This window comes from Triticum aestivum, chromosome 7D, assembly GCF_018294505.1.
Source record: "Triticum aestivum cultivar Chinese Spring chromosome 7D, IWGSC CS RefSeq v2.1, whole genome shotgun sequence".
Taxonomy (NCBI): Eukaryota; Viridiplantae; Streptophyta; class Magnoliopsida; order Poales; family Poaceae; genus Triticum; species Triticum aestivum.
Window position 1 is genome coordinate 384,335,957 of NC_057814.1, and position 12,981 is coordinate 384,348,937.

The window sequence follows — 12,981 nt, forward strand, 5'->3', positions numbered from 1 at the left end:
GATAATGCCACACGCGGGCCCGCACAACAGAGGCACAAAAGTGGCGAGTGCCCTCGGCGGCCTCCCAGCAAGCGCAGCATAATAGCTTGGGATTTGGGTGATTCCAGTCTACAGATAGAGAGAGACGTTCAAGAGAGAGAGCCCCTAGCTTCCACCCCAGTTCTCTTCCTCGGTTCCTATCCTTCCCATTTCTTTAGCATCTTGCTCCCGCTTTCTACTAGTAGTTCTCAAGTAAATTAGAGGTGGCATGTTTCCCGTCGGATGAGAGATTTTACAGCATTTTAGCCTTTTCTCTCTACACCAGGGCCCTCTCCCACCTTGTGCAGTGTTTTTGAATCTCAACCGAGAAATGATGCTTCGCAGGCAGATCTGCTGAGCTGGGGACTCTCTTGTTCTTCCGCTCATTCTCGTTGGTTGGCCTTTGGTCGTCAGAATCATCGGCGGAGTGCTTTGGATCGTAGCGCTCTGCACTGTGCACGCCACCTGTTCGACTGAATGCCATGACGAAGAAGCCAGGCAAGAGAGCGAAAGCAATGGATGTTGGCGACAGGATCAGCGGCCTCCCTGACGAGCTGCTCCACCGCATCCTGTTCTCCTTGCCGGCGCAGGACGCCGTGCGCACGTGCGTGCTGTCACCAAGGTGGCGCCACCTGGTTGTCCGCACGGCACCTCAATGTCAGCACTCTGGGGTTCACCGGCGAGGCGAGATTCGCCCAGTTTGTGAATAACTTGCTGCTGCGTCGTGGCCATGCGCCTCTCGACACCTTCTGCCTGCACGCTGAGGGGCCTCACATTTTGTTTGACAATATCCGTGACACTGCCAACCTGTGGATATACCATGCCCTGAGGTGCAATGTTCAGGCGTTGAGCATTGCCGACCATGACCTGTACGAGGAAGGCGAAACAGAAGATATTCTTAGAACCTTCCACCCCGACCGTTACTCCTTTACCTCATCACACTTGAAAAGATTGCATCTTCTCTATGTTTGTGTCAGCAATTGCCTCATCAAGCACCTCTTGTCTGGCTGCCCGGCGTTGGAAGACCTAGAGATGAATGACTGTGACATCACTGCCACAGAATTTTCCTCCACCACATTGAAGAACTTGAGCATCAGCACCGTTGGTTTCTCTGTAACAAAAGATGAGGAAGTTGATATTGTTATAAATATGCCTAGTCTAGTCTCACTATGCATCGGTGCACTACTCTGTACGAAGCCTTCTTTTATCAACATGCGATCATTGTTAACAGTCTCCATTCACTCAGAACAGACAGGGTTTGAATTTGTTAATGGCTGCTCTATTCTTCGTGCTTTTTCGAACGCCAGGAACTTGACACTGCTGCACGTTGGCCCCATGGTATGCTTTATCAAGAGTAGTCATGGTTGCATTTAGTTCTTTTTCTGTCTTTTCTATAGCAGTAGCATGTTGTTTCTGCGAAGTATTTTTGTCTCAACGGCCTTTTTTGTGCTGTATTTGCAGGTTGGGAAAGAATTATTGGGAAATGAGATACTATTCCATCAAGTAGTGTTCACTAATTTGACAACTTTGTCTTTGAATGAATGGTGTTTGCATAATAGCTGCAAAGCACTGCTGTACGTGCTTAGGCACTCACCTAATTTAGAAAAGCTTACTCTTGGGTTGTCCGAGGTATGGATTTCAGAATTTCCCCGCACCTTGATGGGCACACTTGTCCATGAATCGAGTGTAATAGTCTTTGGGTGTTACCTTCAGGTTGGAGCTTTAATCTATCGACGTCCCGAGCTTTCAGGAAATTTTGCTGTGAAAATAAACCCCTGTTGCAAGGGAACAGAGACACCATTTTATTGCCAGAAGCTTAAGAAAATCAAAATCACCTGCCCAAAGCATGATAAAAGAGTCGGTGTCGTGGTGGCGATCTTATGCGCTAACCTTATCTCTCTCCCAGAAATAAATATCAAGCCATCTTGAGGTATATTATGGTAAGTTTCTTGCCCCGTCGAAATCACATGCTCATGACACATGTTGATGCTTTTACAGTTTACTAGTTAATTGCCTGTGCGCTGCAATGGGAGTATGCATATTCTAGTGGTTCAACATTAGCTGTGTCTAACATATACCTTTTAGGATCCTCATGGACATTGGGAAGCATTGTCGGATTTTTTGGAGGAACCGGTTAAGCTCCCCTAAAATATCTCCTCTAAATCTCTATATAGGGAACACCCCTATGAAGATTCTACCCTAAAATTTGTTTAACTTCAGCATCACCCCTAAATCTTAACCCCTATATTTCAATATCCTATATCTTATTAATTTTATGGAACTACCAAATTCATATGTTTATCTTTCTAATACCCTGCATTTTCAGTTGAAGAGTGAAATTATTGCTCCAAGCCTCCAATACAAAAATAACACGCAAAACAAACAGTCAAAAGAAAATTTATACTTTTCTTATATGTACTATAACACATGAAAGAAAAAAACCACAAACAACACATTTTCACCAGAATAGACATCTAGCAGCATGAAGTAATTGCAATGATTCCATATACATCTCTCTATTTTATCTAGCAATCAGCAATTACTAAATAAAACCTAGCAATCATGGCAATCCTCAGCATTAGACAATCAGCCCATGTATAAACTGTCACAGTGCCACACAACCCAGTATAATGAGCCCCAGTTTAATCAGCAGTGTCATCTAAACCCCTCTCACTCTCTCTAGTCTCTACTATTATTCCTCTCCTGTGACCACACACAGCAACAACAACATATGCACACAGGCACATAGCAGCAACCTCTCAATCCTGGGATCTTAGTTCGGCCTGTATACCATAAGAATAGGAGATGGGATGTAGAAGAAAATACAAAAAGCCCAGCAAGCACTCCAACCCGTCTCGCGATCCGCACGAACAACCGGCCAGCCAGCCACCTGCCTCGCTTCAGCGATTCCCTTCCGCCCATCCTGATTTTATTCGCCGCCAGCCTCCTGCCTTGCCGGCGACTCGCCGTCACGGCACGGATTTGAATGGGATTAAAGAAAATGCCACTGCTATTACTTTTACTGAAATGAAAAAAAATACATCATGTCCTTCCCTAGCAAAACCAAGTTGATGCATATCTATGACACGACCTTGACACATGGAGATTTGGAATATCTTTTAGAAGATAAGATATGGGTGGACAACGAGGTCAGCTAAGGTATACTCCAATGGTCATACTTAGGTACATCAAGAATGTCTAATTTATTTGTTATTTTTTCTACTATAGGTCATAAATGCATACATTTTCTGCCTAAGGGTCCAAGAAAAATATTGTAGAGCGGGTGCATGTGTATTCTTAGATAATAGATATGGTTCCGGAATACCGAAGCGAGGTTGTGAAATTCCCATAAACCTAGAGAGTCATCCCCACATCATAAAAAAAGGTGCTTAAGTATCTACTACATGACATGGTTAGACTAATTTTCTACCTATTTTTCTACTGGTTATCCCCACATCATCAAATTACATTTTTTATCAACTTACATTGCAAGTGAAGTAAGTGGATTTCAATTATTTTTTGACTATTATTGGTTATCTTTTCTATACATGCGAAATTTTACATGCACTATGTTTAAGCCAACTCCAATGCTGTGACCCAAACGGACTCGGATTTGGTCCGCCTTTTGTCCGTTTGGGTCGTCAGCCGTAGGGGCGTCATGCACCCTCGTTCGCGTTTTCCCGGCTAATACGCCCAACTGGCCGGTTTTTGGCCAAATTTTAACATTTTACATTCTATTCATATAAATACAAATAAAAGTCATATAGTTTTTACATCACAATAAATAGTTTACAACCAAATAAAAATCTTATAGTTTACAACCAAATGAATTTGAAATAGTCACAAATACATTGAAAGAAAAAGAGCCGATACATCTATTGGTTGCCTAGGTGAATCCACGTGTGCTCAACCAAATCATTTTGAAGTTGAATGTGAGTTGTCCAATCATGCATTTTTGATGAAATTGGGTGAACTGTACAAACGTTGCCGGTCCATGCTCAGGCTCAACATTTTCATACTCCACGACTCCCTCCCGATTACGGTTGAACACATGTCTCGCCATCCGGAAGCGTCGGCAGTAAAGCTTGGGGTTGAAGAGTGGGAACGTGCACCGGAAATAATCGCTATAGAAGGCAATGATCGCTCTCTCTGTTACGATTCAATGTCGGAGCATGGCCCGGGATCGCCCCCCCTACACCTAGGCCGCTGACTAGCAATGTGCTCATTGACGACCAAAGTAGCAACCATGAATCCTCTTTGTCGGACGATGAATCGTCCAATGAACATATGAAGTTGTTTTAAAAAAAATCATCTGAGCTGTCCCCCATGGTACCTTGTGGGCAAAGGGCCGAACACCTTGCGGGAGACGATGGAGGCGGGCGTGGCCAAGACATGGCCGGTGAAGGGCAGTGGGCCTGTGAAGTCCGCACCCTCCGACAGTGACCATGGAGGCGAGGGGCAGTGCCGGCGACCCTTGGCAGTTGTGCCTTCTCATGCTCCGGCAGCGGTGAGGAGCGGCCACAAACGCCGGCAAGAGATTGGCCTCGGTGGATGTGGTGGTGGTGCGGAAGTTGGTGGATGCGGCGGTGGCACCTGAGTGGTGTCGCCGCGGCTAGAACTGGGCGGCGGCGAGGCCAGGGTGTAGAGTGTGGAAGGGGAGGGGGAAGAATGGCCGCTGTGCCATCGATGGATGGGCCAGGGGGAGGACAAGGGAAGGCGTCGCGGGTGTCTGCGCCCTGTCCGTGCCGACACAAACCTGGCTGAAATTTGGGCCGGAAAGGGTTGTGGCGGACAAAAAAAGGACACTCATTCGTTTGCGTCGGCGCGTTGGGCCGCATTTTTGTCCGCGTGGACTCAAACGGCCGCGGGCGGACGAAATGGGTCGCCGCGTTCAAGTTGGCCTTACATATACACCAGCAAAAGAATTCAAACCCCGGTAACAACTCACGGGCATTCTACTATTAGTATATATATAGACATCAGCAGTTATGTTGCAGGAAGGTTCCACAGGCACCATTTTAACTTGTTGTGGCCTTGCAGGTGATCGAAACGCTGGTGACCTGGCTGGATTAGAGCTTGTCGAACTGCATGCATCGGATCGCTGTCTTGCTGGCTTCACAGCGCTTATGTGCACTGATTTGTTACTGTGGTTTATTTCGAACGCCCGTCGCCGTTCACTGGCATAGCCGCAGCTAGTTTCGGTTATTTTTTTATCAGTAAGTTTTAACTTGGTATATGGTAAAACCGTAAAGTGTGTACTCCGCTATGCACCAAGCAATCGCTGGTGCATGTACGGTGAATGGCTTGTGATGCAAATGGCAGAACCCTATTGTTTTTCATGTGTGTGTGCGCGCGCTTAGGTTGTGCACGCGTTCAATTAATGTCTCACTATCCATTGGATACCCGGATGAATTGGAACATGGGAATTGTACACCACATTTTTTTGATTGGTTTCTGTAGGGCAAAACACCCCACAGCCTTTTACTCTTTATTATTCCCCAATAAGTTTCAATATGTATTCTTGCAAAAAAAAGTTTCAATCTGTACAAAGAGGCCATAAGCGAAAATTTATTTAAAGGAGCACCCTCAAGGTGATCAAAAGGAACCCACCTAACCAACTCAGAGAAATGTCTATAGCTGGGCCTTTCATTTATGAAGATCCTAGCATTCTTGATAATCCAAACACTTCTGCTTCGGTACATCCCCTTAAACACAAGACGACTGAGATTAGCCTATACCTCGTAATAAGAAAGGGCATGATTGTCGTATTGAAGAAACTATTCACCCCCCGTATTCGTATATGTTGTACACATGCGAGCTAGGCCGGCCCATCTATCTTTTATATAAATTTTAAATCACAAAAAAAAACTATGAGCATGGCAGGATTCGAACCTCCCTTAAACACAAGGATGGTTGAGATTAGCCCATACCTCTTCATAAAAAAGAGCATGATTGTCATATTGAAGAAAGTATTCACCCACCGTATTCGTATATGTACATGATGGTTGAGATTAGCCCATACCTCTTCATAAAAAAGAGCATGATGGTCATATTGAAGAAAGTATTCACCCGCCGTATTCTTATATGTTGTACACCTGGGAAAACTATGAGCATGGCAGGATTCGAGCCAACGTCCTCTTCGTTCAAAGCTTGACATGATAACCAAAGAGCCAACTTAAACTGATGTGATTACATAACTCTATCACTCTTTTCTCCTTTCTTTTTCCCTTTTTTCTTTTTTCTTGTTTTTTCAAACGGATTTGTTCTGTTTTTATTTTACCTTTTCTTTTTTGTTCTCTTTCCTTTTTTCTGATCCTTTTTTGTTTTCCTTTTTCTTTCGCAATGTGCAAATCTATTTCTAAAAAATCAATGAACTTTTTCTACAACATTTGAACATTTTATCAAAATTGGTGAACTTTTTTCAAATTCATGATTTTTTTTCAAAATTGATGAACTTTTCTCAAAATGGATGAGCCTTTAAAAAAATGAATGATTTTTTCCAAAATTGATAACCGTTTTCCAAATCATTGATTTTTTTTTCAAAATCCATGATTTTTTCAATTCCTGAACATTTTGTAAATCCACGAACTCTAGGGCTGTTTGTGACACTTATAGGAATAGCCCAATAGATTGATCAGAAAGAATAACTTTGAGGTGGTTTCGTACCCTATAATAATCTCCTCGTTTGTTCTCCGCTATTAGTGACTTTGGAGTGACTCTTTGTTGCATGTTGAGGGATTGTCATATGATCTAATTATGTTATCATTGTTGAGAGAACTTGCACTAGTGAAAGTATGAACCCTAGGCCTTGTTTCTAAGCATTGCAATACCGTTTTCGCTCATTTTTGTTACTTGCTACCTTGCTGTTTTTATATTTTCAGATTACAGAAACCTATATCTACTATCCATATTGCACTTGTATCACCATCTCTTCGCCGAACTAGTGCACCTATACAATTTACCATTGTATTGGGTGTGTTGGGCACACAAGAGACTCTTTGTTATTTGGTTGCATGGTTGTTTGAGAGAGACCATCTTCATCCTACGCCTCCCACGGATTGATAAACCTCGGGTCATCCACCTGAGGAAAATTTGCTGTTGTCCTACAAAACTCTGCATTTGGAGGCCCAACAACATCTACAAGGATAAAGTTGCATAGTAGACATCAAGCTCTTTTCTGGCGCCGTTGCCGGGGAGGTTAGTGCTTGAAGGTATATCTTTAGATCTAGCAATCAAATCTTTTAGTTTCTTGTTTTATCACTAGTTTAGTTTATAAAAGAAAACTATAAAAAAATGGAATTGAGGTTGCCTCATATGCTTCATCTTTTTAATGTCTTTCGTGAGAATAAGGATTCCGATAATTGTGCCAAAGTGTTAGAAGAAGAATGCATTAAAATATTTGGCACTAAATCTTTGAATGGTGAGCATGATTGCAATGTTGTTAGTATGAATTCTTTGAATATCCATGATGCTAATGATATGCAAAGCCACAAGCTTGGGGATGCTATGTTTGATGAAGATGATATTTTTAGTCCCCCAAGTTTTGTTGAGAAAATTTATTATGAAGAAAGCATGCCTCCTCTTTATGATGATTATTGTGATGACTTGTATGCTATAAAGAGTAATGATAACCATGAAACTTGTCATCATGATTTTAATTTTCAATTGGATTATGCCTCATATGATAGTTATTTTGTTGAGTTTGCTCCCACTATTCCGAATGAGAAGAAATTTGCTTATGTGGTGAGTAGTAAAATTTCTATGCTTATGGATCATGAAAATAATGCTTTATGTGATGGTTATATTGTTGAATTCATTCATGATACTACTGAAAATTATTATGAGGGAGGAATATATGCTTGTAGGAATTGCAATAATATCAAGTTTCCTCTCTATGTGTTGAAAATCTTGAAGTTATGCTTGTTTTGCCTTCCTATGCTAGTTGATTCTTGCTCCCATAAATTGTTAGCTCACAAAATCCCTATGCATAGGAAGTGCGTTAGACTTAAATGTGCTAGTCATATGCTTCATGATCCTCCCATTATGTTTCAATTCTTATCTTTTATGTAAGCATCATTGAAATCATCATGCCTAGCTAGAAAGGCATTAAAGAAAAGCGCTTGTTGGGAGACAATCCAATACTTATACCCACTGTTTCCGAGTGTTCACATGAATAAGCTACTATAGTAATAATGTTTTATAGCTTTTGTTTCAATAAAGTGCCAAGTAAAGCCTTTAGGATCATGTTGGGTGATAGTAGATTTGATCTTGCTGAAAAACAGAAACTTTTGCGCTCACGGAAATAATTCTCATTTTTAGCAGAAGAGTGCTTTTGAGTTGATTCTTTTTGCAGAAGATTAATATACAAATTGCTCACGTGTTCCTAATTTTTCAGAATTGTTGGAGTAACAGAAGTATGGTAGTTGATCAGATCATTACAGGCTGTTCTGTTTTTGACAGATTCTGTTTTCGATGCATAGTTTGCTTGTTTTCTAGTTTCTATGGCTTATATTGCTTAATATAAATTGTAGAAATGATAGGGTACTGCAGTAATCATGTGATAAAAATTATGAATCTTGTCTTGACAGTACCTAAGTGGTGATTTGCTTTATTATACTAACGGAGCTCACGAGTTTTCTGTTGAGTTTTGTGTTGTGAAGTTTTCAAGTTTTGGGTGAAGTTTCGATGGACTATGGAACAAGGAGTGAAAAGAGCCTAAGCTTGGGGATGCCCAAGGCACCCCAAGGTAATATTCAAGGAATACCCAAGCAAACTAAGCTTGGGGATGCCCCGTATGGCATCCCCTCTTTCGTCTTCGTTCATCGGTAACCTTACTTGGAGCTATATTTTTATTCACCACATGATACATGTTTTTCTTGGAGCGTCATTTTTTTGCTTGTTGTTTGAATAAAGTACTTAAGATCTGAAATTTTATTTATGAGAAGGAGTCTTCACATAGTTACATAATTATTCAACTACTCATTGATCTTCACTTATATCTTTTGGAATAGTTTGTCATTTGCTCTAGTGCTTCACTTATATCTTTTTAGAGCACGATGGTAGCTTTACTTTGAAAAAATTGTTGAACTCTCATGCTTCACTTATATTATGTTGAGAGTCTCTAAACAGCATGGTAATTTGTTTTGGTTATGAATTTAGTCCTAATATGATGGGCATCCAAGAGGGATATAATAAAAACTTTCATATAAAGTGCATTGCATACTATGAGAAGTTTGATTCCTTATGATTGTTTTAAGATATGAAGATGGTGATATTAGAGTCATGCTAGTGAGTAGTTGTGAATTTAAGAAATACTTGTGTTAAAGTTTCTGAGTCCCGTAGCATGCACGTATGGTGAACCGTTATGTGATGAAGTCGGAGCATGATTTATTTTTTGATTGTCTTCCTTATGAGTGGCGGTCGGGGACGAGCGATGGTCTTTTCCTACCAATCTACCCCCCTAGGAGCATGCACGTAGTACTTCTTTTTGATAACTAATAGAAATATGCAATAAGTATGTGAGTTCTTTATGACTAATGTTGAGTCCATAGATTATACGCACTCTCACCCTTCCACCATAGCTAGCCTCTCTAGTGCTGCGCAACTTTCGCCGATACTACACACCCACCATATACCTTCCTCAAAACAGCCACCATACCTACCTATTATGGCATTTCCATAGCCATTCCGAGATGTATTGGCAAGAAATTTTCCACCGTTCCCTTTATTATGACACGCTTCATCATTGTCATATTGCTTTGAATGATCATGTAGTTGACATCGTATTTGTGGCAAAGCCACCGTTCATAATTCTTTCATACATGTCACTCTTGATTCATTGCATATCCTGGTACATTGCCGGAGGCATTCATATAGTCATATTTTGTTCTAAGTATCGAGTTGTAAGTAAATAAAAGTGTGATGATCATCATTATTAGAGCATTGTCCCAGTGAGGAAAGGATGATGGAGACTATGATTCCCCCACAAGTCGGGATGAGACTCCGGACGAAAAAAAATAAAAAAAGTAAAAAAAGAGGCCAAAAAAGAGAGAAAGAGCCCACAAAAGACAAAAAATGAGAGAAAAAGAGAGAAGGGGCAATGCTACTATCCTTTTACCACACTTGTGCTTCAAAGTAGCACCACGATCTTCATGATAGACAGTCTCCTATGTTGTCACTTTCATATACTAGTGGGAATTTTTCATTATAGAACTTGACTTGTATATTCCAATGACGGGCTTCCTCAAATTGCCCTAGGTCTTCGTGAGCACGCGAGTTGGATGCACACCCACTTAGTTTCTTTCCGAGCTTTCATACACTTATAGCTCTAGTGCATTCGTTGCATGGCAATCCCTACTCACTCACATTGATATCTATTGATGGGCATCTCCATAGCCCGTTGATACACCTAGTCGATGTGAGACTATCTCCCCCGTTTTGTCTTCTCCACAACCACCATATTCTATTCCACCTATAGTGCTATGTCCATGGCTCACGCTCATGTATCGCGTGAAAGTTGAAAAGGTTTGAGAACATCCACTAGTACACGTTGGTGCTATACAAACGGTTTTTAACCCCTTTCCGCGACGGCATTTGGAACCGTCGCCTAGTGAGTGTGGACGATAGGGGGGTCCTTCCCACACGACCCAAAAACCGTCGCGGATATGTCCTCCTGGCACATACGCTCGGCAAAATGAGGTTGTGTGCGACCGGCAAGCGCTCAAATACGGAAATACATACAGTAGAGCTAAAAAAATACAATTATACATGCGAAATTGTTTCCGGTCGCAAGTACATCCCACACAGTCAGTCCCCGCTAAACGTTTCCGTTCGTATGTACATCCCACACAGTCGCTCCAAGGAATACGTTTCCGTTCGTGCATGATTTATTTTTTGATTGTCTTCCTTATGAGTGGCGGTCGGGGACGAGCGATGGTCTTTTCCTACCAATCTACCCCCCTAGGAGCATGCACGTAGTACTTCTTTTTGATAACTAATAGAAATATGCAATAAGTATGTGAGTTCTTTATGACTAATGTTGAGTCCATAGATTATACGCCATCTCACCCTTCCACCATAGCTAGCCTCTCTAGTGCTGCGCAACTTTCACCGATACTACACACCCACCATATACCTTCCTCAAAACAGCCACCATACCTACCTATTATGGCATTTCCATAGCCATTCCGAGATGTATTGGCAAGAAATTTTCCACCGTTCCCTTTATTATGACACGCTTCATCATTGTCATATTGCTTTGAATGATCATGTAGTTGACATCGTATTTGTGGCAAAGCCACCGTTCATAATTCTTTCATACATGTCACTCTTGATTCATTGCATATCCCGGTACATTGCCGGAGGCATTCATATAGAGTCATATTTTGTTCTAAGTATCGAGTTGTAAGTAAATAAAAGTGTGATGATCATCATTATTAGAGCATTGTCCCAGTGAGGAAAGGATGATGGAGACTATGATTCCCCCACAAGTCAGGATGAGACTCTGGACGAAAAAAAATAAAAAAAGTAAAAAAAAGAGGCCAAAAAAGAGAGAAAGAGCCCACAAAAGACAAAAAATGAGAGAAAAAGAGAGAAGGGGCAATGCTACTATCCTTTTACCACACTTGTGCTTCAAAGTAGCACCACGATCTTCATGATAGACAGTCTCCTATGTTGTCACTTTCATATACTAGTGGGAATTTTTCATTATAGAACTTGACTTGTATATTCCAATGACGGGCTTCCTCAAATTGCCCTAGGTCTTCGTGAGCACGCGAGTTGGATGCACACCCACTTAGTTTCTTTCTGAGCTTTCATACACTTATAGCTCTAGTGCATTCGTTGCATGGCAATCCCTACTCACTCACATTGATATCTATTGATGGGCATCTCCATAGCCCGTTGATACACCTAGTCGATGTGAGACTATCTCCCCCGTTTTGTCTTCTCCACAACCACCATATTCTATTCCACCTATAGTGCTATGTCCATGGCTCACGCTCATGTATCGCGTGAAAGTTGAAAAGGTTTGAGAACATCCACTAGTACACGTCGGTGCTATACAAACGGTTTTTAACCCCTTTCCGTGACGGCATTTGGAACCGTCGCCTAGTGAGTGTGGACGATAGGGGGGTCCTTCCCACACGACCCAAAAACCGTCGCGGATATGTCCTCCTGGCACATACGCTCGGCAAAATGAGGTTGTGTGCGACCGGCAAGCGCTCAAATACGGAAATACATACAGTAGAGCTAAAAAAATACAATTATACATGCGAAATTGTTTCCGGTCGCAAGTACATCCCACACAGTCAGTCCCCGTTAAACGTTTCCGTTCGTATGTACATCCCACACAGTCGCTCCAAGGAATACGTTTCCGTTAACAGGTACATCACACACAATTTTTCCCGTTAAATCATTTGCGTTATTGAATGCATCACACACGGTCCGTAGAAGAAACTGTCTGGCGAAGGCTGTCCATCACACACAGTTTTTATGTGGTAAACGTTTGCGCAAGGTGGCCCTAACGCAAACAGTTTTCAAGAAAAAGTCATGTGTGATTGTTCATTGATCCAACACGGTTTATTCCTAGAAACTGTGTGCGTTGCGTGAGGTCTCGCCCACGGTATTTTTTCAATAACCGTTTGCAATAGCAAAACCCAATTAGCAGGCTAATTCGCCATTAGTAGGCTAATTGCCCTATTATTAATAATCCATTTATTAATCTAATTGACATTCATATTAAGCACATAAAATATTTCATTTAAAATACATCAGAGTACAACATGATATAACTTCAGCACTCAGCTACCCCATTACACAACTGCACCAGCACCAAGTTTCACATGCAACATGTAGAAACTTTCCGAATTAGCATCATAGACGGTATTGTTGGAAATATGCCCTAGAGGCAATAATAAAATGGTTATTATTATATTTCCTTGTTCATGATAATTGTCTATTGTT

General features: G+C 41.6%; 1 protein-coding gene across 2 annotated transcripts; it reads left to right on the forward strand.

Moving 5' to 3' along the window:
• Nucleotides 1-4: 4 nt before the first annotated feature.
• On the forward strand, nt 5-5,454 carry LOC123165776 (F-box/LRR-repeat protein At4g14096). Of its 2 annotated transcripts, none has more exons than XM_044583508.1 (4): nt 5-1,356; nt 1,480-1,647; nt 1,732-1,958; nt 2,104-5,050. In XM_044583508.1, exons 1-3 carry the CDS (start codon nt 538-540, stop codon nt 1,945-1,947), a joined length of 1,203 nt encoding a protein of 400 aa, XP_044439443.1. In that variant the 5' UTR covers nt 5-537; the 3' UTR covers nt 1,948-1,958; nt 2,104-5,050. The 2 variants fall into 2 exon arrangements, with proteins under 2 accessions (XP_044439443.1, XP_044439442.1); XM_044583507.1 differs by lacking the exon at nt 2,104-5,050 and adding an exon at nt 5,059-5,454 and having other exon boundaries at nt 6-1,356.
• Nucleotides 5,455-12,981: the final 7,527 nt, after the last annotated feature.

What these genes read in the sequence shown, in the direction of transcription:
- LOC123165776 (XM_044583508.1), top strand. Translation starts at nt 538, where the DNA reads ATGTTGGCGACAGGATCAGCGGCCTCCCTGACGAGCTGCTCCACCGCA. An exon ending in TGCTGCACGTTGGCCCCATG is followed by an intron (nt 1,357 to 1,479) that starts GTATGCTTTATC and finishes CTGTATTTGCAG; the next exon opens with GTTGGGAAAGAATTATTGGG. An exon ending in TTACTCTTGGGTTGTCCGAG is followed by an intron (nt 1,648 to 1,731) that starts GTATGGATTTCA and finishes TGTTACCTTCAG; the next exon opens with GTTGGAGCTTTAATCTATCG.